Source organism: Amblyomma mixtum, chromosome 2 (genome assembly GCF_055824585.1).
Source record: "Amblyomma mixtum isolate Tamu chromosome 2, ASM5582458v1, whole genome shotgun sequence".
NCBI lineage: Eukaryota > Metazoa > Arthropoda > Arachnida > Ixodida > Ixodidae > Amblyomma > Amblyomma mixtum.
This window is the reverse complement of record NC_143013.1, coordinates 126,951,725-126,977,749: the sequence shown is the minus strand read 5'-3', so window position 1 is coordinate 126,977,749 and position 26,025 is coordinate 126,951,725. Positions and strand designations below refer to the sequence as shown.

Genomic DNA, 26,025 nt, shown 5'->3' with positions numbered 1-26,025 from the left:
AAAAACATGATTTTGCTCAAACACCCCGGTGTAATTATGAGTGTTTGAAGGACGAGAACAACAAAATAAAAGAAAATATAAAAAACAGCAAACAGAAAACAGAAAAAAAAACGAAGAAAGACTACTCGCAAACATTTTTCTAAGCGAAAGCAGAAAACGTGTGTTAAAAAACAGACAAGGCATAACAGAAAACACAAGACTACAGATATTTTTCTGGCAACGCAGCTCCCAGGAAATATCTGCATTTTAAAAAAAAAAAAAAAGCTGTCAGTGGCTTAGCTCTGCTATGCCAGGATATACATACCGTGAGCGCGCAGTGGCGAGCGCGCGTGGCGGGGCGCGCCAGCTGTGCGCTATGTCGTCAGTCGACTGAACATGCCACCAGATGCGAAAGCCCAAGGGAGGCAGAATGGACGAGGATTTAGCCGAACACACTGTAGGATTTCCAAAGTGTCTTCGGTAATTTTTTCGTGCATAGCAACGCTAAACCACCAGCCATTTTTGTTGCGAAAGCAACACTACGCTAGTCGCCGAGCCATTTCGCGGAGCTCTGGAAAGGCCAAGCTGCGCATGCGCGAGGAGAGGATGACGTCACATAACGCGTAGCTGGCGCTCCGGGGCCGCCGCCGTAGCCGCCGCCACCGCCGCGCGCTCTCCGTCGCCCCGCCGACAGTCTCCCTCTCTGTCTCTCACTCTCGGATGCGCAGTAGCGGTTGCGCTCCACAGTCTGCGTGGCTTGTGGTTTATATAAAATTGGAAGTGGCTTAGCTCTGCTATGCCACGATATACGTAGCGTGAGGTGAGGGCGAGGTGTCCACATCGCGGTGGACACCTGACCCAGAGGGAAGGCGCATAACTGCCCTCTTGGTACAGTGGACACCTGCTTTAAACTAAGTGGCGGTAGTGACAGATGTGCGCTGCATGCGTTGGCTTTGACAACGTTGTGCCAGAAACGCAGCGCTGAAGCCAACGGCCATCGGCGTTCGTTGTGTTAATTGGCGTTGGCGTTGGCGTTGACCACGTTTTACACTCCGATCATTTTAAGGAAAGGAAGTGCACATAAAGGCTCCTTGGGTCAGTGGACGCGTGAATCGTGCTTGTAGGTACGTGGGGTGATGGGAGAGAGATCTGAGGTGCAGGCATTGACAAGGTTGTGCCAGAAACGCGGGGCTGAAGCCGTAGGCCATCGGAGTTCATTGTTCTCATTGGCGTTTGCGTTGTCAACGTTTTACACCCTGATCATTGCAAGGAAAGGAAGGCGAGCGCACGCGGCGAGGCACGCCAGCTGTGCGTAGTGACGTCACTTGCTCCTCGCGCATGCGAAGTATGGTCGTGCAAGAGCACGCGAAACGGCGAGACTGTGGGCAATGTACGTACCTCAGGCAACATTATAATATGGCTGCGCTCAGATGTTGCTTTCTCAATTCACCGGGTTTAACCAGAGCTAAACCACAGCCAATTTTTTTTTTCATTTACGGCACGCGAGTGCATTCATCTGAAATTCTTCTCTCTTTTGCGGTTCCATCGCCATCTGTTACTTGTATTTTGCCCGCAACCGCTGCGCCCGGCTGACGGCGATGCTCATTCTTTCCCTTTTCTTCTTCTTGTGCGAAAAGCACTACTTCACTAGCAAAGCTGAAGAACCCCGGGTATGTGTGAAGCTTCAGCCTTGGACGCAGTGCCATGGCCGGAGCCTTTGCGCAGCTGCTCTCTCAACGCGCGGAAGAGGCGCCCCACCCCACCCCCACTTCCAGCGCTTGGCTTCAAGTACGTGGTGGTGGTGGCGGTAAACTTATTAAACAATGAACAGAGAGGGTTCTGGGTCAGACCCTTACAAATTCAAGGGGGAAGAGTTCTCTAGTCCGTGACCCCCGTGACTTCCGCGGCGGTCTGAGCTCGAGCCACCAGGGCTTGTTGGGCCTGGAGGTCGGAGCAACTGAGTAGGGCAGCCTCCCAGTCATCTCGGGTCTGTCTCTGTCTATGCACCAACACAAGCCCGTGTTCGTGTATAGACGAAGAAACCAGCGCACCTCTGCCTTTTTGAGGCCTTTACAGTGGTGGAGGGGAGGGGGGAGTGGCCGTGAAAGTTTTGGTAGGGGAGGGGAATCTCACGGAAAGTAGTAATAGCAGATTGAGTTCCTCGTCCTGCGCTGGTAGTGGATGAGGCGATGCTCGGTGAGTGAGCGCACGGGCGGCAGAATCAGCTGCCCCATTCCCCTCAATGCCTACATTCGCTCGGACCCATACAATGGTGCGGTAGGTTGGAAAACCCTGGTACGCGCAAGTTTTCATAAAGATTGTTGCTACTCACATTAGCGGTGGAATTTGCCTCTTTACACTTGGTAGAGGTGCCGCCTGATCCCATTCTGGAGTTATGCAGTCCCACCTTAATTCGCTCTACCGCGATGACCGGCACCTCAACCCAACCTGCCCAGGCTGTTCCCACTGCTGTCATATGTTCCGGTACCGTGCGTCAGTGCGACCCTGCCATCTTCAGCGGCACAGACGACACCGACTTAGAAGACTGGCTGGCGTTATACGAGCGTCTGAGCGCCCGTAACAAACCAGATGATGTAGTGAAGCTCATTAACACCATATTTTACTCGACCGACGTCGCCAACTCTTGGTTCCACAACCACGAAGCCGATTTTTCTATTTGGGCAACCCTCAAAACAAGCTTGACTGACGTCTTCGGCCACCCCGCTGTCAGGAAACTTCGCGCCGAACAACGGTTGCGCAGTCGGACCCAAATAACGGCGAGAATTTCGCCAATTATATCGAAGACGTCGTCGTCTTATGTAAGCGACTGAATTGATCTATGAGCAAGGCCGAAAAAAATTGAGCGCATTCTTAGAGGCATTCAGGATGAAACGTTTCAAATGTTAGCGTCCGAAAAGCTCCGAATCGTCTCTGACGTCGTCTCATTATGTCACAGCTATGGCCACCTTCAAAAACAGCGTCTAGTCACCCGCTGTACCAATTCTCCGGACGACGCCCTTTCTAGCTTGGCTCTAGGCGGTACTCATCGCGATCAGCGCACCATTCTTCAGCAGATCAAGCAGTTTGCGCGGGAGGAAGTCGCCATCCCTGTCGCCTTCTCTGTAACATATCATCCAGGAGCAGGTTATTAATGTTCTGCCATGCGCCAATCCAACCCCACTGGTGTCAGCCACCGAGAAGGACCCGAGAGCCCTTGGGTGAGTCTATGGTTCGCGGAAGCGCCACACTGCGCTAGCTAATGAAGTCCCTGTTGGAAGAAATACAGTTGTCTTTACCTAGCAAGAAGCTTCTTATCTGTTCATGCGGATAGAAACGCCTCTCGTTGCAATGGTGCAAACAAAGCCCGTTTGGAAAAGATGACGCGGGCGCTTACGACGTGGCGCCCGTGTATTAAGTCGTCAAGAAAATCACATTTATATTAGTAGTGACTCCTCTACATAGGTCGGCGCACTCACGTCTGTGAGTGCGAGTGAGTGGATGTGAGTGTAAGTGGAGTGTGAGTGCGAGTGATTGGATATGAGCGTGAGTAGAGGTGAGTGGTGAGTGGACATTATTGATGAGTGGATGTAAGTGGACACGATTGGCAATGAGTGGACGTGAGTTGCAATGAGCGGATGTGAGCGGTGGGTGGATGCGACAGCGAAGTCGGTCGCGTACGTTTCGCGACGACTACACCGGCTTAGCTATTTTCATGTTGTTGACAGCTGAGTGAAGCAAATGTTCACTAGTACTCCATAAATTTGGTAGTGTGAAAATTTGGACTTGTTTCATTTCTGAATAGAAAGCGCCACATTTTCATGCGCTGTTCTCACCCAATATTAATAGGTTGATCTGCTGCTCCCTAACGAATGAACGTCCTCAGTCAGAAGCTATTCCGTGAGCACGAGGGGATGCGTGCAAAAGAAAAACGAATATTTCTATTTGTTTTGTTTGTTTTGTTTTTTCATTTGGAAACACACCTCTCCTCGTAGGCTTATTATGGCACACGCGTGGATGACATTCACTGCCCGTAGGTGCAAGAAAGCAGTTCAGTTCCACCTTGAAGCCCAATCGCAGTGACGCGACTCTTTTTGCGGAAAAACGTGATGTACTGCAACTCTGGGCCGCAGCCTAGAGACCAGGTCATCCACATCCCGGGGGCTGGCCAACAGGCCTCCCTCTGACGAGAAGACAACGAAGGGAGATCGGATGCGCTCCACAGGGTACACGGCAGGCTTCGCCAGTGGGCGTTATTCGTATAATATCCCTGATACAATAAATATGCACGCGCATTTCCTTCTAAAGCAAACGCGACATAACGACGTACAAGTTTAGTGATCACGGACACAAGCTATCTATATTTTTAATAATTTTTTTTTTGTTTCTGCCATAGCGATTGGCCTACACTGAAAGATTTATTGATTTTAATGCAAGGATGCACGTTACGAGCGTCGTATCGTTTCTCTCCAGGATCGACGCATCTGCACTGTGAGCCGTACCGAAATCTTTTGCGCCAGCTACGTAATACATGCAAGAGAAATCCACCATTACACAGCGTACCATATCGTCAAATTCTTTTCAATCGGACGCATATCTTTTATCCGCCGGAACAATTCTGGCAATGTTGGTCCACAGCAACTATACACCTGCTATAAAGCTCCTAAAAAAGACTTTAGCCAGTATATCGGCCTTGAGACTTGCCTTTAATTGTCATTATTTCGTGCGAAAGCACTAACTAGCCAATTTGAATTCACTGCATAAGCGTTTCTCCCATGTATCACAGTAGTAAAAGCTATTTCTTCAACCACAATATCAACGACATCTCGTTGATCGCATTCTCATAATATGTCTTGATTATCACAGCAGCGAGGCCTTTTTTGTCGTCCTTTATTCCTCTTACAATTTGGGAACGTTCCGCCGCGGTGGCTCAGTGGTTACGGCGCTCGGTTGCTGACCCGAAAGACGCGGGTGCGATCCCGGCCGCGGCGGCCGGATTTCGATGGAGGCGAAATTTGAGAGGCCCGTATACTGTGCGATGTCAGTGCACGTTAAAGAACCCCAGGTGGTCGAAATTTCCGGAGCCCTCCACTACGGCGTCCCTCATAGCCTGAGTTGCTTTGGGACGTTAAACCCTAATAAACCAACCAATTTGGGAAGAGAAGCACCTTTCCGCCGAAGTTGTATTCATGAACTACCGTAGAATTTTTCCCAATTCTTTACGAACATTGTATATTAAATTTAAAGTTATTTTTAGTATATGAACTCTTCATTTATTTTGTTTAACGTTGTAACCGTTCCTTTTTTGAATGCATATGCCTCTAAGAATAAATAAATATATAACTTTCTGTTATATAATTGTAAATAAATAAATAACTCTCTGACCTACTTGTGTCCATGCAATTGTTACATGGGCGCATTTCGGCTGTGGGTGATTCTTGAAGACTCGTCGCGCGGTTTGAAAACTGTCCCTCTTGGTCAGGTGTCCACTCGTTTTGTAGCTATCGCGGCTCTCACCTTCGCTGTGAAAATCCACGCTGCTGACCTGGTTTTACACATTGGCGGTCTACTTAATTCAGATCATGACAAGAAATAATCCTCTTTCTCCACCTATCCCTAGCACAGTGTCTCTAACCTATGAATGATAAGTGTCACCACAGATGAAACTGCTTACGAAGACTGACCTCTGTGCGTTTCTCTGCAAACAAAGACAATCTATTTGTCTTAACTTTTTCTTGCCATAATTCTTCCATAATCGAGTCGCTGCTGGAGTTTCTTAACCTCCATCTCCTAATAAGTGCCGAGGCTATTGAAAAATATGATGCCCTGCGGCTGTATTCTGTAAGTTGCGCAGTTTCCTTTGTCAATTTCGCTCCCATCCTGTCCTCTCTCAGTGGTCACTCAGGGTCACTCAGATGTCTATACCCGCGGGTTTCAAGCGTCTGTGCCAAATTGCTCAGCCATTGTTTGGTTGTCAACTGGACCTCACCATTGGCTGCGCATCACAGCAAATGGCAGCCCGTGTTCAGCTCCGATCTTCTGCTGTTGACAGAGCGCTGCAATGCGCGTCACCATTTTCTGTATATTGCATACAATTTTAAGGCAAAGATAATGTCCGGTCACTAACAACCCAACGGCCGGGTCGCTTGCGACGGACGCTTGGAAGCCGCGGCTATATCTGAGTGACCACTGACACAGGACCGAGTGGACGTGAAATGGAAAGCTTATAAGATACGGCTCCTGGTTCCTGCACTTTTATTATTTTACTTCTTTTATACCAGCATTACTCACCCGTCAATCAAAACACGTTACCCAGCATCGGGCAGATGGCAAATGGCTCATCCGCTCTTTTGCGCTTTGATTTGTAGTTTTAACGCTTTCCTGTCCCAAATAAAAATGTGGAGCAATTAAAAAAATGAAATTTATCATTTTACTGAGTGCTCAAGAGCGCACCATGCTCTGCGCCCACTCTTACGCTGGCGTGTTTACGTATGGCGTCGATGGCAAGTTTGTGTAGCACATCAGTCGCCCTGTACCCCACGGCAAAGTCGAAGTGGTAGATTCCTGGTGGAGGAATTGTGTGGTGGAGAAGAACTGTTCGCTGTGGCATTCTGTTGACAAGGTCAGCGACATCCTCAGAGCTGGCGAACACATCTCCTTCCGATGAGAAAAGAGCGAAGGCAGTTCCAATCCGCTCAAGAGGATAGGGTGGTGGAGTTTCCTGTGAACATTAAAAGGAAAAGACGAATTAAGAAATTCCATGCAGGAACGCATTGCGCCACGGATGCACCTGCTTGAAAGGGGACTTACCTTTTTAGGTAGTGCTTTACCAGTGCCGACAACATAACAAGGAACCCTCAGTGTATTCAGGATTTTCAGATAGTGCACGAAATCTCTCTGATTAATATAATTAGCGTTCTTGCTTCTGAACAAATTCGAGCACCAGGTTCAACTTGATCGGCAGCGTCGCCACCCCGTGGAATTCTCAAATATGCACACAGGAATTCAATGGAGAAGGACGATAAAAAGAGGTCCCAACGAATCGCCATGCGAATATTTATGCGCGCGTATTCCCGTAGTGAGCACTGACAGGAGAAATGCAGGCAAGACGTAGTGTAACGTAATCTCGCAACGCGCTTTCCTCACGAGACGCGCTAAATCTAATCTTTGCGAAAGACTCTTAAGCAAAATAAGTTACAATGTTCTCAGGGGGTGTAGCATTGGTATAGTTAACTAACTCATTAATAACTACTAGGTTTATTCGCGCGCGTGATTTAGTGCACGCGCACAGCAATCGTGAATGATGGACTGGCTTTACTTTCCAGATAAATAATTAAATACTACAAGTGACATAGAGCACTCTAGCGCTCACTCAGCGTTCGTGTCTGTGTCTTCTGCTTTCTTGTCTTTTGCGGTGCTAACTTTGTGTCATGTACCAGCTGTCATGGGTAATTCCAGTCTTAGATTAAGGATTCAGCTTTTCTGGAAAAAAAAACAGCTGAATTTGAAATAAATGCTGGCTGCTCTTGCATGAGAGCATTATTCATTGTGCTGCCTCTTGAGTGCACCACATCAGTACGCAATGCAAAATACATTTGCCTCAACAGGAATGAATAGTTCAACATGACGGCTGAACTGGACACCTATTCTATAGCGTACCCCAAGAACTCCATCTCAGTATTGGTAATTAATTCTTAAAATGGTTTTTTTATTGATTTGAGAGCTCGGCAGATGTTCACACCACTGATGGGAGCTGACTGCTACTCTCGGAGCCTAGTGAAAGTTAACAAAAGAGAAAACGCGATAGAAACTGCGAAGTCCTTCCGTGCAAAAAAAAAAAAAACTAATGCGCACTTTACATACCTCGCACATAGCTCGCACACGGCACACAAATTCAGTATATATGCATGTGCGCGAAGCACTCATAGCTCATGCCTTTAAAGGGCAACAGAGGGCAAAACGCATGTCTAGAACACGCTCTGAGCGTGTTTCCGGCGTAACACGCGATAACTAGCCATAAGATTTGGTTAAAAATGGTCTAGATGTAAACATGTGCTATTAAACTCATAGAATTTCATCGCCTTTTTTGGCTTTCTTGGTCGCAGCGGCTTTGGGAGCTCCGGAACACACAGTTTGGTTGTTCTAGGCATGCGTTTTGCCCTCTGTACATTAAGTTTAGTTTCCTGAACAGACATATTCTGCCGTCTTAGGTGCTTAATTTCTTCACTGCCTGACATTCGCGTGTCGCTGCAGAAAACGCTACAATCCTGTCGCTTTCGCAGCTTCCTGGCCCCGACAAGTAGAAAAGGCAATAAAGAACTATATTTTTAATTCTATAATTCTGTATTATCCGCATGCTGTACTGTTGGTGCCATTCTGCGGAATACGCTCGCAAAAATATGTGCCATAGTTACCAGATTTCATCAAGAAACGGGTTTTGATTCCCATAAGCCTAGTGAAGCCTTTAAAGCAACCCTAAAGAGATATAGGCCTTGAAGAGTGACGGCGAACGTTCTTCATGCTTGGCACAGATTTAGAGCTTAAGGGTGGCCACATGTGCTCCAACACATGTCTAAGAAACAAAACGCGTCGTTTGGTTTGCTTAGGCGAAGACAGTACTAAGATCCAACAGATCGTCGTCAAGTGGCCTTCATCCACTGTATTTTTGCTGGCGATAGCAATTCTCGGAAAGTGACCTCAACGATCATCGGATGTGAAGACTTTGCACGCACTGTTCCTTTTCTTTGGGGCGTCGTGCCAGCGGGACTGACCAAGTTTGTTGCGCGGAAACATTTGCCTGTTTACGTTTTAACGTAGCTCTTTCTCTTTTTCACATTTATATCACCCACTCCTTTCACCCTCAGTTGAGGGTAGCAAACAGATACCTCCTCCTTGGTAAGCTCCCCTCTTTCCTTCTTTGCCCCATCTATCTCGCTTCTTTGGGGGCTGCCACATTTTCTATCGCCTCTTGTTTTTTGCTTTCGAGTTTTCCTTGTTATTACCTTCCCCAGCCGCGTGCATTGTTCTTTTGTAGAAGCACGTAGCCGATACAGGAAGCGCTACAACAAAGTGGCAACACGATGCATTCCTCAGCTGAACTATGAAGAAGCAAGAATAAAAACATGTATTAGTTGCACGCCTATAGGGATAGGGTAATACTTGTGAACTGAATAATTTACTACGGACTGAAAATAAGGCCTCTTTTTCTTTTGTAGGTATAGACTTCAATTTTGATGGGTACCACACGATGATGAGATTTTCAAGCGCCCATTTTTTTTAATTAACTAGAAGCTCCTTCTGACCCAGGACAAGTGATTTATTTATTTAAAATGCGAGCCATGTCAAGAACAATGTTTGGGAATTTTACCTGAGAATAGAGGAAAAGGTTTTCCTTTGGACCGTGGTCGTACATCAAGAAGTCTTTTGTATGGTACAGCTGAAATAAATTCGGACGTTATATATTATTCACCATAAGGCAAACGAAACAAGATGCAGCAAATTTCAAGCCACGTGATAATCTTGCTCACATTTCACTGATCTGCATTCTGTTATATCAAGTCGGCCAATACAGGACGGGCGGATGATGGCGTGAGGGAGCTCACCTTTGATCTAGGTCTAAGCAGCGGCACGCACCTCGCTCTAATCGACCAGCAGCCCGAGGATTTCCGTGATCTTTCTTTTCGCTAATCACGTACGTAAGGAAGAGTTCCACACTTCTATCTGGTGCCCTTCAATAGCAAGCAGTTGAGGTAGGCGATCAAAAACCTGCCTTTTTTCAGTATTGCTTATGCAGAGTGTTCCAAATTAGTATTTCATGATTTTTAAGAAGAAATGGTGAGCAACACACAAAACTCGTTTTGAACCTCGCTTATGCGACCGGACGGGCATAGACTTACGTGATTGATAGGCTACGATATATTAGTTAAACGAAATCGGATATTAAGCGTTTTGGCCACTGCATTTAGCAAGCAAGTTGACGTCACCATCTTAGAGGCACCGTTTTCTGAGGCTATTCAGTTTTATAATGAATGAGAAGAAATATATTTACAAAAGAGGAATGAAGATATGCGCTGGGAGAGACAGCCGAAGAGCCGAACAACAAAGGGGTGCACACGCACAGCACATTGTCCTCGTCGTTTTTCACGTCTACGGCAGTGACAATACAAATGTCTCTTCACACCTCTGTTTTGAACTAATCTCTACGATTTTCTAAGTCAGTGAGTGAAATTAGGCACACAAGGTGTTGGCGATTAACGCATAGCTCCTTTGGGTAAGATGCAGCTGTTACTTATGGCATCCGATCTGCAAACGCCGCTGAGAAACAGGTTAAGCTAACAAATGTTGAACTCTCGCTGGGGTCCCAAACTAGAGACCTCCACCTGGTGCTTGTAAGGATCGGCCTCTTACGGGCTGATCCAAACATACCTCGTGTCCCTTAGTAATAAATGTTCTCGCCCCCCCCCCCCCCCCCCCCCCGCCACCGCCATGCGAAATTAAAGAAATGCCACGGCCAACAGCTCTGTCACTAAAAACAGTTTCATTCCACTCGTCCCGTCCTTGCTTGCCTTGCGTGGTTACGTACTCTGCGTGAAAGTGTACAGGCGAAAAAGTAAGGGCGTGGGCATACTACCAAAATTTTACCAAGAGCAGGATTTTAGATTTTTGGTGCCTAAAAATTCCGACCTATGGATGAGTGCTCTAAGTTCAGTTCATAAGAAGTTTATTCATTTTTTTTCTAGGAAGTATTCTGGTGGCTGACCAACACGGTTGTAGTTTGAATCTATGTTCACCTGATCGCAAAAACCTGCATGCAAAAATTGGCTTCCTGTAGTGCTCTTCGTTTTTTGTGCAACAAAAACTGTGGAAGTGTAATTTTCAACACTGCACTTATGCGTTTGCATGTCAGCGCAAAGTCGGTGCGAAATTTTTTTCCTCGCAGTGCGCTTCCTAAAATTGCCTATCTCAGAGATTTTATATTATTGAAATCCGCTTGACGGAACTTTTACAAGGAGGCAATTTGCATTTCCTGGAGATATTTTGGTACTGCTTGCTTCTCCAAATATTCCTGCACGACACAGCCATGAACGAATATTTAGACACTGAACAATGCACGCGATGAGGTGCGATCATCAAAATTTACCTGGAAACTTAGAAATCTATTCTTTCTTATCCAGTTTTTGGCTCATAAAATCTCTGGTGTGTGTAAAAATCATATAGTCGCTACCACTCAACGGTACTCTTGCTATAAAGTTTGTCCCTATACCCCCCCCTCCCCCTTTGAAGGGTTTGGCTACCTGTTTCCTTGCTGATTCTGAAATTTACAACAAAAATATTTCTTTCCAAACGCATGTGTAGCAAAAGCTTTCCGGATTTGCAAAGGAAGAAACAAAGTGCGCTGAAGGCCAATAAAAAGGTAGTCAAGCAGTCATGACCTCATTTGGGATTCGCCTGAAGCCGGTGTCCTTAAATGGCTCCAACACATTCCAGGTAGTGGCGCGTTCAAGAGGCTTCATACGATGGATGCGTTGCGCCCTCCGGCAAGCGGAGGAAGGCAGCGGAGTTAAGTTCCTCCGAATGTGAAGCGCATGTCGCCAACACAGTCGTTCCTCTCAAAACAGATCGTACTTTCACCTCAATGAAGGAAAAACATAGACACTCAGACGCTAAACAAATCATGACGCTCGGCCGTGCCAGCGATACGACAGCAAGATCACGTTAATCATGTCGCCCTTGTTTTTATTATGTAAGTGTCATTGAACCAAAACATAACACCAACCTCACAACTCTAGCTGATTGTCCAAAAGTTTCTCCACTGTGTCTTTCACAACTCTTGCTGTCATTCATTTATTAAGCCCCGCATACCGCATCTGTAACTGCCAAATTTCTATGAAGACCGTGTATCCTCCGTCTATCCGGACTTCTGCGCATCCGTCATTTTTTTCTGTATCGTCTAGCAAGGGACTGGAATGACCTGTCAAACGTCGCCGTGCATCAACTCGGCCCATAATCCTGCAGATCGTTCACTGAAAGAATCAACTGTTGAATATTCCACCTCTTCGTGTAATACCCCTTCTGGGGTCTTCCAGGTACGCATAAATAAATAAAATATTAGAAATGGCTATCAGAAAGTTAACAGTCATTTGCGGCCATTAAGATCTGGCAAACTACAGAGCTCAAAAGACTTGTGAGAAGCGCTGCTCGCCGAGCCAAAAGGCGGAGAGCAGAAAAGAGGCATCGTGGATGATGTCCACTCGCCCGCCGTAAAACGCGAAGAGTGGCATTTCCTGCATGCAACTGGGACCGGTGCACTGCGGGATGCGATGTACCTTGCACTACGCAGTACTTTAATTCTCCTTCTTCCTTCGTTGTATGAGCGAAGGTTCTTCGTTTTGAAATTGTGCGCCATCAGTTACCCCTTACTACTCATATGTTGTCGCGAGTAATGTTTATGCAGCCCAAAATCTAAAGGTATTTAATTTGTTTTGCGCAGTAGTGTGCGCGTATCTCACGAGGTGACGAAGAAGGTTCCAAGGAAAACAGAAGTGATTAATTCTTGAAAACCTGAACTCTCTTGAGCACAATGCATACGGCCTTAAAGCGCTAACTTCATCATAAAACAACATCATTGTTTGAAGTTGTTGCCACATCAACAGTATTACGTGCAAAATTATAGAGAATGCTTCAGGTGTTTTTAATGTACTGGGTAAAGAGGGAGTGAGCTTACATGCTATTTTTATTGTTATTAAGAAATTAAACAAGTTCTTACAGCACGACCGGGCCTCAGTAGACATAGTTCGTGACAAATACGTTTCTTTCATCAATCTATTTCGGATTTGCAATTAGGAGCAGGCTAATCTTAAATGCTAGAACACTGGCAGCAGTCAAACAGCGTGTTCCAGAATACTGCTGCATTGAACAAAGAATTATCCGAGGCTTGAAATGGATGCTTAAAGACCTTGTGTGACTTGACAGACAGTGGTATGCTCTAGGTGTCTGGCAAACTGTGACGCTACCACATGTCTCCTTGCTCCGTGAAATGATCTAGGTGCTTCTGGCTGCAGATTTCCAGCATATGAGGCACTTGGCCCTACCTTGGGACCCTCTCAGTTACGTCTGTGTTAGGCACTTTCAAATATAATATTGTGCACAACATAGAAACCGACAGGTACACTTATACTCAATAGCCCAATTGTGTTTTCATCTGAAACGAAAAGGCAACATATACTGGTACCTGATGGTAATGATGCAAGTTTTGGAAGCTTGTGCCGATTGGGTAGCGGCCAACGTACATCGGCATGCGGGTCTGAAAACGGGAAAAGGTTAGTATTTCAATCGTTCCTAATCAATACCTGGAAAGGTTTGTGACTACAATTTGCTAAAAGAAAGACAACACCGCGTTTTAACAAATGCGGGCGGTACGCGAACTCGTCAAAAAAAGGTGATTTAACCAATTAGAAATTTCAGAACGGTAAGTGGACAGTCACTAGAAATGCTGTTCTATAAATAAGGGTAGGAAAATGTCCAATGAGACAAATCTGTTTTGAGGCCAACAGTGCCTCATAGCGACTTGAAACCGCCGAGGCTCTCAGGTACGTAAGCGGCTCAGTAACTCGAGACTTCGCAACTTCATGATGCTTTATATACTGAACGATAGCACAATGGCTCAGGCTATACCGTAGAAGCCCATGCGACCGGACTGGCCTGCTCGCTTTTCAGACAATATGACATAACTGTACCCTGGCGTTTTGTCGCTGGTTCCTTCCATAGTAGCCTATAGGCAAGCAGAAAGCTGCCAGCAGCGCTAACTTGGAACGTAGTAGTATACCGGGTGCTTCAGCGAACACTTTCAAAATTTTTCACCAGTACTCCTTTTGAGGAAAAATATAGATTTTCAGCATAGTATTACCAGTGTTGGCGGACACCAGAAAACCAGTGAATCGTCTTAAGTACTAAGCTGATTAACTAATTTTTAATAACTGAGTTTTTAACACGCACAGTTAGGCGCCTAGTTGCAATTAGAGACTTGTAGCCGGTCGTTAGTAATAGCCATATCAGTTTTTAGAATTCCGAAAACGCGATTACCCTTGGCGCTGTGGCTCGACAACATTTGGCTTTTTCTACTAGTTACGGGCACTAAAGGAGTTGCTTTGCCGGGATGCATTGGAACGCGCATGAATTTTCGCACCATGCAGCCAAATTTTGCCGAGCTAGAACGGCAAGGGTGGTCCCGTATTCTAAATTCTAGAAGCTGGTATGGCTATTTACTAATGACGGGCTGCAAATCCCTAATTGAAACTAGGCGCCTAACTTTACTACTTATTAAGTTAGTTATAAAAAGTTAGTTAACCAGCGTACTACTTAAGACGATTCACCGGTTTTCTGGTGTCCGCCAACACTGGTAATTCTATGCCGCAGAAGCCATATATTTCCCCGAAGAAGCCTATTGCTGAAAATTTTTGAAAATGTTCGCTGAAGCACCCGGTATATTAAAGTCCTCATCACCACTTTTAAGCGAATGTTATATCATGTTGTCGAAGTTGTTTTATATTTTATTTCAATACGGCCAAGATTCATTGACAATAAGATTACGCTACCTTCATCGCAACGCTGCTCGCTGGAGAAAATAAATGCAGTTGAGTTTTATATTATAAAGACCAAATAAACACAGAGGTTGATGGTGCCAAACCATTTGGAAACCGATCTAGTGCTCGGGGCGCATTGAACAGGGCGTTAGAAGGCGAGAGACCTTTCATTAGACGCACACGTGGTTACGCAAAAGGCCGTTTGTTTGCTACACTTAAACTCTGACCCCCAATTCAGCTTCGCCCTAAGAATGTGAACTCTGTCTAATCCTATCGGTGCTGGCACAGGGCCAGCGACATTTGACAACGCTTTCGATCTCCTGAAAAAAAATTAAAGCAGGAATTGTCTAGTATTGTGATTATTTTACTTAAGAGGCTAAATGCCTTTTGTGAAGTGGCGGAATACGCCGACTTTGACGTGTGCGATGCGCATGCGCTACGCATCTGCAGACGTCATGATACCAGCGGACCACGACGCCTCAATGTTATCTTGTTATTTTCGCCAACATTGAGAGTGTGGAAACATGCCGGTAGATTTTTTTAGCGCAATAGTCCTTACCCGCAGAGATCGACATATACTGCTGGTAAAAAAAAAATTACGCTCTAAATTTTGGGTGTTTTGGTAACACAAAGAAAAAGAAAATGCATATGCAACAATTTCTAGAGATTTTGATTGTGGTGAGTATACGTTGGATTCCAGAATGGAAACTGAGGGAAAAGAAACGTCATCTACTTTCGTAGTCGTCTTATCCTTTATCCAAAGCACCCAATCAGCATCCAGTCAGAATCACTAATATAATTACCAGCTGCAGCAGCACTTGCGTGTCGAAAGGTCGAAGGAGATCGCTGTATTCAAAGCAAAAGCCCCCCTTGGCCGAACGTAAAAATGCTTTTTTACCCATTCACCACTTACCTTGTTTAACTGATGTGGACTGGCGAATAAACACGACGTGCCCATCCAAGTACAGAAAAATTTGGCAACACTTTTGCATCCACCGGCCAGAAGAGGATTTATATGAATGTAGCCTCCCTTATTTTCAGGGTCCATATCCACCTGTACACAGAAATAAAACAGTATAATATATTTGCTTGTAGTTGTGTTTGTGTATGACACTCAAAAATAATAGCGTCATTATATTTAAAAACGAATTTCAGATACAAAGATATGCCTCAAAATTTTCAATCATTATTTTATTGATTTCACAGCTATTCTTTTGCCGCGAGATATGGTTTAATGAGACATGTATTTTTATCTAAAAGTCGTGAACTTTAAATGAATCAGTTTCTTCATGTTTGCGTCCATATTTTGCTTATATGTGATCTGGTTTTCATTCAAATACATGTGCAGAATTACCACATCTGAGGCTAGTGATATCTGCACTATGGTTATCGGTACGTTGCCGCACATCGGTTAAAAGGTAGCGGGTGCATGACACGCTGATCGTATAGTTTCTGATAAATAGAGTCCCCTAAAAGAAAGTTCACAACAACAGTCTTTTAAAAGCGTGTTTCAGGTAGCGTTACTCTGTGTTAGCGGTCCTTTTCGCGCTTAATCGGCGCTCATGGCAGCCAGAATATTTTGGACCCAAGGACTTGGTACCAGTATTGCCCAGAGCTAAACAAAGGCCTTCAAGACTGAATCACGGCTAGCAAACAGCATCACAAAGTGAAAAAGTCTGCGAAGGGAACTGAACCTTAGATACCGCGTGGAAGGGTAGATGAGTCAGCACGAGGTGCGTTGTACGGCGAGGTGATTTAAAGCGCACCGTCGCAGTAATGAGCTGGATAGGAAGGGTAACGCCGGGCGCCGTTGGGGAGACAGGCGCCACTGTGTGGCTGGCGATCAATGGGTCATCAGAAGGCGAGGACCACTACCTTTCTGCTTGCAAACCGAAAAACTCCCCTCTTCCCGACAACGTGCCTTTCTGAAACCGCCGGCGACCGCGGGTGACGTGGTGGTAGTAGCAGTGGTTTATTTTTAAAAAATAAAAATATAAAAAAGTGAAGCAAAAAAGAGTTGCCGGCCGCGGCATTTGCTATCTAATATCTTAAGCAGCCGAGCTGCAGCCGGCGGAAATGAAAGGGAAAGAGAGAGGATAGTGAGGAGAGTATAGAGGGGAGCGATAGCAAGAAAGGACAGGGGACCTGTTCATCGAAGAAGACGCGACGGGAGGAGCGTGTCCCATCAGGCACCAGCGAGACGCGTTGAGGTGAGCCCAGCCAAGGCTGCCTCAAAAGAATGCGGCGCGCTTGCGGGGACAAGGGTCAGCGGCCGCCTGTACGTGTTGTGGAGACGACGACGAGCAGCGAGGCAGACACGTGGGGACAGAACCCTTTCTCCCCCGCCGCGCCGTCGGTCACAAGTAGCCTGCCCGTAAGTTTCCGGAGAAGTGCAAAGCAGCAGACAGCAGAGGCTGGTACGCGGCGCAATAAAGAACCATCCACCCCACCTCAAGGGGATAATGCACGACAATGATCCTTCCGGTTTACCATAATGTCCTAAGCGTAGGAACTCCAAGGAGTCACAACGGAATGTGCCCCAAGGAGGCGCCGGATTTACCGGCGAACAAAGGGACTCCGGGGTCCATCTAGTTCATTTTTTAAAAATTCGGAGAAGGTTTCTTAGATGTAAGGGGGGACGCACGATAACATGATCCAATGGCTTTTGCGCATCTCGCTTTGTACGGCCCACGTTGTAAATAATTTGATTATTTTTTTTTTGGGGGGGGGGGGGGGTGGGAAGAGATTATTAATGCTGTTCAAGTTGAAGGTGGATGCACGCAGCAAGAAATCAATCCTATTGAGGCTCGCTGCTATTGGATGCTTCCTAATGTGAGATGCTTTGCCTACAGTTTAAAACCGTGCCCGGGAGCCCAAACAGTCGATCTGGGCTAGGTTTAGACGTTCTGCACCTTCGTCTATGCCGAGCAGGGAAGACTTCCCTGTTAGCCAGTTCGATGTTATTTGTCAATCTTTTTATTATTGTGTACACTCTGGAAATCTGCTGAGCGTAAATTTCAAGTTCATCTCCTCTTTACTTCCCAACGCTACAAGTCGTCATTACACCGTCACCGACGGGGCTCCTAGAGTGCAACGAGGTTTCCATTCAACAAACCTTCTCAGACGGTGCACCCCTGGTGTAAAGAAAAAATTGGTGTGGTTTAGCTCTGGTTAAACCTGCTTGTTTGCGAAAGCTTTGCTTGCTTAGCTGCTTCTGATTCTCGTCGTTTTCGCAAACGTTCTTCTCGTTGTTCCTCTTTTTCCGGGGCACGTTGTTTCCGCATTGGCTTCATTCTGTTTAGCTTGCCTAATCCCAGCTTCTGAACTCGATACAGCTCGTTTAGCTGCTTCGACTTCTCGTCGTTTCCGCAGTCGTTCTTCTCGTTGTTCTTCCGTTTCTTCGGCACGTTGTAACCTCTCTCTTGCATTCTTCCTAACTTGCTTGGCTATCGCCTTGGAGTTAAACTGTTCAGAAGCAGTGGAGCAACTAGATTCAGATAAAGACCCCTCGTCGGTGACTTCCATGGCAAGACTCCTCGAGTAGCGCGGCACGACCGGTTCCTCCTGGTTGCGGTGGAGAGAGCAAGCTGACGTCACGTGTCGCCATAGCAACGAAGAGGCTGACGTCACACCATCTGTTAGCGCGGCGGCGGCGGCTCCTCGAGGAGCAGGGAGGTCCACGGACCCCGCGACGAGCGGTTAGACCTGGCGGAGTATTGCTTTCGCAACAAAAAGCATCTTCCCTATAGTCCGCGCTTGGCAGTTATGCCAAGCAGTGCTGAACGCCGACAGTAGCTTTATGGAGATGCCCACCTCAGTCCAAAATCTTTTTGGCTGACCCCATGCACAAAATGCATTTGTTGGTGGTACTACCTATCTCTTGTATATAGATTTTTATTTCCGCCATGTTGCATTCAGCTGTTGTCTCACTTCTGTGTCGCTCTACAGTAACGTGACGAATTGTGAAGAAATTTGTGAAATAAATGCGCACTCATTGTCCCCTTGGCTACCTCCCTTCGCGAGCTATTTCTTTTTCTTTCGTAAACCTCTGACAAATGGCAATTTTCAGCAGAATTAAAACCAATCAATACGTGAGATAAATAGATGTACACGCAAGGAGTCTTTCATCTTCCCTAGTTTTCAGCACTGTCACCATGGTTTTGGATTTACGCTCAGAAGCTGCAATGAAAGACTGGGAAGTTAACTAAAACTTTAACTCCTAGGGAAATATCTAATGGTTTAGCTGTGCGGAATCAAGCCGTTTAATTTTCGTGCCCACTAAAGCAATGCATAAGAATATCCTGGTTTCGCAAGTAACAAAAAGCTGTTAATAAAAAAGGTGGCGACCTTATCTCTCGCGATCAATAAAACAAGAGAAAAACTATAAAGGGGGTGTCATTATCTCCAACAATCAATCTGACAAGGGGACATAGTGCAGAGAAAGCACATGGTGCAGAGAAAAAATGTTTTTCCTTCGCCCTGGAGCTACAAGTCGAGAAATCAAACATACTACGCGAATTTGTACTACACAATGGTTATAATGGTCTAAAGTGCATGTATTGTCTCCACAGCGCTGCATTCCTTACGACGGCAATGGCAATAAGGCTTGGTATACCTTTTCGGCATAATTAGTTAAGAAAGGCACAATTCTTCTCAAGTGTAACACGCTTTTAAACCAGGTATTTGTAACCTGTACCAAATCTCACATTTTCAGCATTAAGCCTTACTTCACCACTGAGCCGGATTTCACATGTTTTGTTTTTTATATTTAATATGCTATGCAGCCAGTTTCAACAATTTTTTCTGAATTTTTTTTTCATGAGCGCTTAGAATCTTGTGACGCTCGATTTTAATCTCACTGAGGTGAGTGTGAGCCCACTTTGAAAATGATTCCTGGCACCATTTTAAGGAACAGCAGGAAATTTCCACTCAGTTCAAAAAACAGTAATTTCCTGAAGCATCAACATTTCAGTCACACACCTTACATTTTCCACCTCATAATGGTGGTGGCTGTAGTCCGAAGCCATCTGTTGACCATCGTCCAAGATGTTTTCTAAAAGTTGCCATGAACCGCTATGCTTAACTTCAACTAGTCAGCTTTTGGTCTCTCTGAATCTGTTTGAAGTAAGTCCTTCACCAAACGCATCAAAACACGATGCCTTCTTGCGTAAAAAGCTCTTTCACTGAGAATTGCATTTAAACGTAACAGCGCTAAACAACAGTATTTAGGGAAAATATCGCGGCAACATCACAACTGAACCATTTTGTTTGCAGTGTATCCTCTATGGCAAACTTTAGTTTAGCGGGTTTTATTTAACGACTGCGTGTATTGTAGCAACGTCATTGCAATATCGAAAGAATTTCAGTCAGAGACGCATTGAAGAAATGATATAACCTGCCCCGTCCAAGTGATGTAATTTCAATTTGAAGATGCAAGTACGTGCAGTCTTTACAAATCATTGTAGCGTTCGTCCTCGTAGAAACGATTTAGGCCGACAAAGGTTAAATTCGAAATAATCTTGGCGCATCATAAAGCAGACGACACTCCATGAAGAACTGCTAGCCAAAGCTCGATGGAAGTGCTCAAAATGCGATAAATATTACAAAGAATACATAACCAAATCTTAATTACTTTATTCATATGGACTCAACAACGAAAATATTCAATTGCTAGAGTCTTGAAGTGTTCCCGTTCCAAAGCGCAAGGAAACGCAGGTTCAGAATTTAAATTCCGCTGGCGTAATTAATTCCTTGTAAATCATTTTGCTTGTAAAAGGTAAGAGGCCTAACGATTTCATACAGGCTTTGATTTAAGGCAGCAACTTTCTACACTGAAGAAGCTGTACGAAACCTTGGTTACTTCGAGAACTTCACTAAGGCGAGTTCCAGTAGCTAATTCTTTACGCATTTTGGAATGTGACGGCCCTGCGTATATTTTTGTATACTCATAATTACTAATCTTTTAAATAAAGTCGCGCAGCTCTTATCAGGAGAACGCGTGTGATTGCCAATAGACCAAGAAAGATTGAAAATGTGACGAGGCTGGCCAGCGGAAAAAAGTGAGTAGAGGGGGAGAGAAACGTTACGCCAGTCACTTCGTGACTCTCATAGCTGACGAGTGATTTACTATGACACCACAAGGGCATAAGCGCGGTGGTGCTATGAACGGCAAACAATTTCGAAGACCGAGCGAGTTATTATTGCGTGCCCTCTTTACCGAGTCTGGGGCACAGGTGCATCGGATGTTTTCGCGATCCGTTCTAAAAAGGCATGACTGCTTCAGCCTGATTTGTGAAGTGGAAGGTACTGTAGGCGCTTTTCAGGCCGGAAAGAAAGAAGGGCCAGCAGTTCCCAAGCCTGTATTCAGCGCACCGCTGAACGTTCAAATGCGTTGCAAAAATTTTACGAAGAAAGCGCCCCTGACAAAGTACAAATTGACTTCATGCACTAACAGGCATTTCGTGGTGGCTGACTGACTGAGACCATCAGAAATGCGCCCACGTTATCCGCATGGTATTTTTTTATTTAAAAGAACAAACATGAAGAAAGGATTTCTCACTGGATCAATAGAAATATCGGCTAGACCAACATGCCTCCGGCATACTCTTTTACACCAGGGTACACGGCAGGGAATAAAATGGGAAAGTAAAGAAGGGAAGATAACTGATGCGTTAAGAGCAATGCGCAGTAAACACCGAGTCGAAAGCAGCGTCTGCCCGTTGCAATCACCGCGCGCATTTTCCCCCGCAAACATGTATAGAGCGCAGAACAAGGTGTGTGACTGCGCAGCCGCAAATGCACGAGGCTCTCCTAAAGTTCCACAGCGGCATCGCGCACGATATCAAAAGTACAATTCCAAGTGGTAGTACGCGGTGTTTGTAATGCGTTTTTGTGTCCCTAATGAGCGAGGAACACAGAACTGTCCTTCCTACGCTGAGTGCTGACTTTATAATCAAACGCGCATTTGCCTGTATACATCCACAGGGCGCTCCATAAATGCGTTCACATGGTCAGTTTGGATTGAAGAAGGCTCGCTTACTGCAAACTGCCGAAGCATTTCCAGGACCGATGGTAATGGATGCCTCATGTTGGTAATGTTTCCCATGGGAGCATATCCCACGACGAGCTCTACCTGGAAAATAATTTAGAAGCGTTCTTCCCAGCGTATTTCATTTTGATTCACCATTATGGAACCAAGTACAGGCTACAAGCAGAGATGTACATAATGTAAACAACCAAAGCTGGCAGCTGCGCTTAATACCACCGTCACTTTGCGAATTTTCTGCAAGACGTCGTCATTGTGGGCTCTCATGCCGAATATGTAGTCTACCAACTTCAGTAAAACGCAAAGACTTGCGTTTTTTAAACGTCGTACACAGAATTTCTCAAAATGACGACCTAGTGTTCGTGATTTTCAGGAATCATCAGCGTTTTAAGAAACCTCTGGTGGAGATCAAATTATATCGAACAAGTTAGTCTCGGGAGGGGAGCACGAGCTTTTGCCAATAATTGTTTTCCTCTATGCGACTAAAGAAACTCCTCTTACAGAAACGCTGCTCCTGAGACAATGCTTCCCACCCTACTTTAATCAAGCTGGCGCTTCAACTTCGAGAACCATTTTCCCCTTTTCTCTCCTTGCTTCAGTTGAAGGATATTAGGTGTACTGGTATAATCATGTTGGCTGCACCATATGCAATCAGCTCGGTGCCACGCTGTGCTCAGTAGTTGTCTTCGCGATAAGATTATGCGATGATGATTAGCTTAGAGTGGAAGCTATCTTAACTTCATTTCTTAGATCACTCACGCACAACATGTGCAATAAACTCAGTAATACCGCTCAACCACCTGTTCAACCGCACTGCATATGTGTATTATTCCTAACTGATGCTCATATGAGCACGCTGTGGCCCAATCGCCATAGCATGCGACAAATTCCTGATCGTGATGCATGTCAACAGTTTAAATTTTAAGCGCTTCATCTTTATGCAACTCTTTCGGTGAAGTCAATTTCTACTACCTCTTCTAGTTGCATTCATCACTGGGCACCAGCTGCACTAAGGTGTTTTCTTGCTGCGTCGACTTAGGTGGTGTATTGGTTGCCAGAGGGGTCAACTTATTGCCCCGAAGGGAACTTTTGCATCAGTGGGCATGTCTCGAGAGTATCGCGAAAGAAGTGAAGATATTTAAGCGAAAGGAAACAAATGATGGCACATGGTTCGAACAGCCTGGAGAGAGAGAAAGAAAGGGTCAAAACGCGCACTCTTTTCTAAGTTATGTAAAAACACCAACATTGCTCCGTATCCGATATGTATACGGGAAGATTGATCACCAGCTTTTTACTTACTGTAGATATACACAATACTGGGGTACCTGCTGAGCGCTAGCAGGGTGGACGGCACAGTGTAATTCAAATAATAAAAAGCACTGAAATGAATGTAAAAATTAAAGCCGAAAAATTTGGTGCTGGCTTGTAAGTGGTGTTTAATGCTAAGAATATGCATGTAGACGTGATTTCTGGCGTTAAATTATATGAGAGTGGCGATGTGCTCTTAACCACACCATAGAAAAAGGATCAACATATGGACCCGCGGCTTCATTGACAATCACTTATATTTAAGAAAAAAGAAACTCTTCAGTCATAGAATTTCTTACTTTTAAAGGTTTAATTCGGCGTCCCTGCATTAAGCCAGTTAATGAGCTTATTGAACAATATCGAAAAGATTAATCAAATAGCAGTACGCTTAATAGCTTCAAGAGCATGATCGGTAGCTCTTTTCAATGGGTCCCAGACAACGCACGTGTATAGCTTTGGAAAGATTAAAGCTGAATGCGTTGAAACTCAAGTTAGTACGACTGTAAGGGATCGGTAGTGCGTGCGGGGTCATTGCTACCGCTAATTCTTTCTCAGTGCCCCGCAGCGGCCGTCTTCAATGGACCCCCCCCCCCCCCCCCCCCCCCTCGACGGGACGGGACGGTGGGGTGCGCTGGAAGCGAAGAATGACATTTCTTGGAACGATGCGTGCGCGCGCAGGCGCCGGGCCGCTCGGGCGTCCATCGCCCCTTGGGGCTGACTCGCGCCGGCTAGGCAAAAGAGCGGTGAAAGCTATGTGGCTGAAGGGCCGCCACACGTCGGCCCCCCCTTGTCTTAATCCCCTCGTCTTAGCGGACACCAGATATGCGACACAAGCTCGCGACGAACGTCTCGTTCGAAAAGTCTGCAGGATTCCTGAGAGGATTAAGCACTGCCGGACGGAGCGGCGTCAGGGCGCCGTTGACGAGGGGGCAAAAGAGATGAGGAATAGCCGGCGACAGCGAGTCTAGCCGCGAGCAGCGAAGGCCCGAGTTGGGTGACGCTACGGGTACCGCAGAGGCGCCGACTAAACAGCCTTGGGAAGGCTAAGTCGCCTTGGAATGCAGGTCCGAGCTCGCAGTGGCAGTAACAGCGGTAACTACCCGTTTAAGCCCGATAATCCCTTAATCCGGGACGACGCCAAAGTCGAGGGTCATTGGGGAAACCGCCGTCACGTGCTCGCACGAGTGTGTTTTGTGTTTGTGTTTACTTTTATTTTGGAGGGAGAATGTTCTACCCCGCACATGCTGGCACTGGCTGGCACGACTGTGCGTTTGTTTGTTTTTATTTTTTTTTTGCAATGGAGAGGGTGTTTTGCCCTACGGAGGCTAGAGGGCTGGCCATGCTCCCGATGAGCCAATCGTATGAAGAGTGTAGCATGATTGGTGGCTACCAAATGTGGGCCGGGCCTTTAGGGTTTTAAGACCGGGCCCCGGAGCCCGGAAACAGGGTTCTGAGCTAAGGTCAGGTGCTATGCATCTTCGGCTATGCCGAGTAGGGGCCTCCCCTTGTGTTAGCCAGTTCCACCCTTTTGTTGTTTCTCTTTTTGCCGCTTAATATGTCTCCAGTGTCTTAACTTGTATGTGACTGTAAATATCTGTATATAAATCTTCAAGTATTCCCTTTATCTCTGCATCGTAACTCATCGAAGACCGTCTCTGACGGGGCACCCCTGGTGCGAAGATAAGCTTCAGTTTTCAAGTTAAACCGTCTCTGGCGGGGCACCTCTGGTGCGAGGAACGAAGAGAACCTGTGAACTTTACTACGACCATTCCTCAGTTCATATTTGATTACACATAGGTCACGGAAAACTGATGCTAAGGTGTTATTTACATGCTAACTCCAGAATAAACTGCTTGTTATTGTTACTTCACGGTTTTTATATTCCGTGAAGTAAGCAAGCCAAAAAGGTGGAAGCCTCAAGGTGTACAGCAGACTGTTTCTTCATGGGTTCATTTCATAAGCACAGTTACACACTACAGTGCCATTAGCTGAAAGCACGATGCGACAAACAGCTGGTATAGCGCCACAACTCACTTTTTCATTATACTCGGGCCGCGTTGAAAGCAGCACTAGCGCAATGGTCACTCCTTGGGACAGAGAGAACAGCGTCAGCTTCGATGCACCGGTGGCGTTGAGCACGTGATCTATTCCCGCCGCCAGATCGTACCGTCCAATCTCGTCGAAGCTGTGCAGGAAGTAAAGTTATCGCTCTACCTTTATAGCTCGCACTAGCAATGACTTTCGAAGATTGCGCAGTGAGGATCAATATAACGAGCACCGCGCAAGCTGCCAGCACACTGGTATTCGCTCTCAAGGCGACACGCAGTATCCAGCCTGCAGGCACGCTACAAGAGGCTTTTTTTTTAAGTTGAGAGCAAACTCCGTAGTTTTTACATAACTGCTGGATTAAGCTGCATGTTGAACTCCTTCACATTACGCGGGTTCGCCTAGTGTGGTCGCCCTTACTGAGTCGACGAAACGATTCAATACACCAAAGACAAAAATCTGCGCTAATTAGGGTACTATTGTACACATATTCATAACCGTAGTGACAGTATTTGAAAACTACACCGAGTTAACGTCGAATGCATACGGTGTAATCATTCAACGAAAGTTGTCAAAACAGATGGAATTTTATTATAAAGCTACGGTCGCTGGAAACTCTACTTAGCCTGTATTGATAGATTACTCCATTCTCACGAAGAAGACGGCATTTTCAGTTAAAACGGAGCTTTTTTACGCCAGGCGATCCAGAAAGTTAAATACAGCCGTCGCCATCACTGCCCGATTTTGCAAGCAAAAAACTGGTACGTCGTAAATGTCTTCAAATCAATCCCGGGGGCCTGGTTACACCACCCTTCACGTATCATGAGTGATCACGGAGTAATTTTGAATTTTCAATGGACATGGCACGAGTTCGAACGGAGTGGCTGAAATTTTCTTTAATGCCCTGTTCTCGTTACTAAATTAGCTTTTTCTGCTGAACATACAGCGATGTGCCGGGAAAAAGCCATAGTATAGATTCTGCTAGGCATAAAACAATTATAGAGTAGCCCTGGGTATCCTTTTAGGACTTTCATCAACCTTACAAATATGACAGAAGTCAACATTTCG

General features: G+C 45.8%; 1 protein-coding gene across 1 annotated transcript in view; it reads right to left on the bottom strand.

Annotated features, from left to right (window-relative positions):
- Positions 1-1,857: 1,857 nt before the first annotated feature.
- The window catches only part of LOC149360815 (lipase member N-like), a 40,737-nt gene continuing 16,569 nt past the window's right edge, over positions 1,858-26,025 (bottom strand). Inside the window, exons 4-10 of the mRNA XM_089567934.1 lie at positions 24,946-25,096; positions 21,598-21,690; positions 15,472-15,612; positions 13,208-13,279; positions 9,344-9,412; positions 6,452-6,697; positions 1,858-1,974 (exon numbers count right to left, since the gene is read on the bottom strand). Coding sequence (XP_089424060.1) covers positions 1,858-1,974; positions 6,452-6,697; positions 9,344-9,412; positions 13,208-13,279; positions 15,472-15,612; positions 21,598-21,690; positions 24,946-25,096 — 889 coding nt within the window. The remainder of the gene's footprint in view (positions 1,975-6,451; positions 6,698-9,343; positions 9,413-13,207; positions 13,280-15,471; positions 15,613-21,597; positions 21,691-24,945; positions 25,097-26,025) is intronic.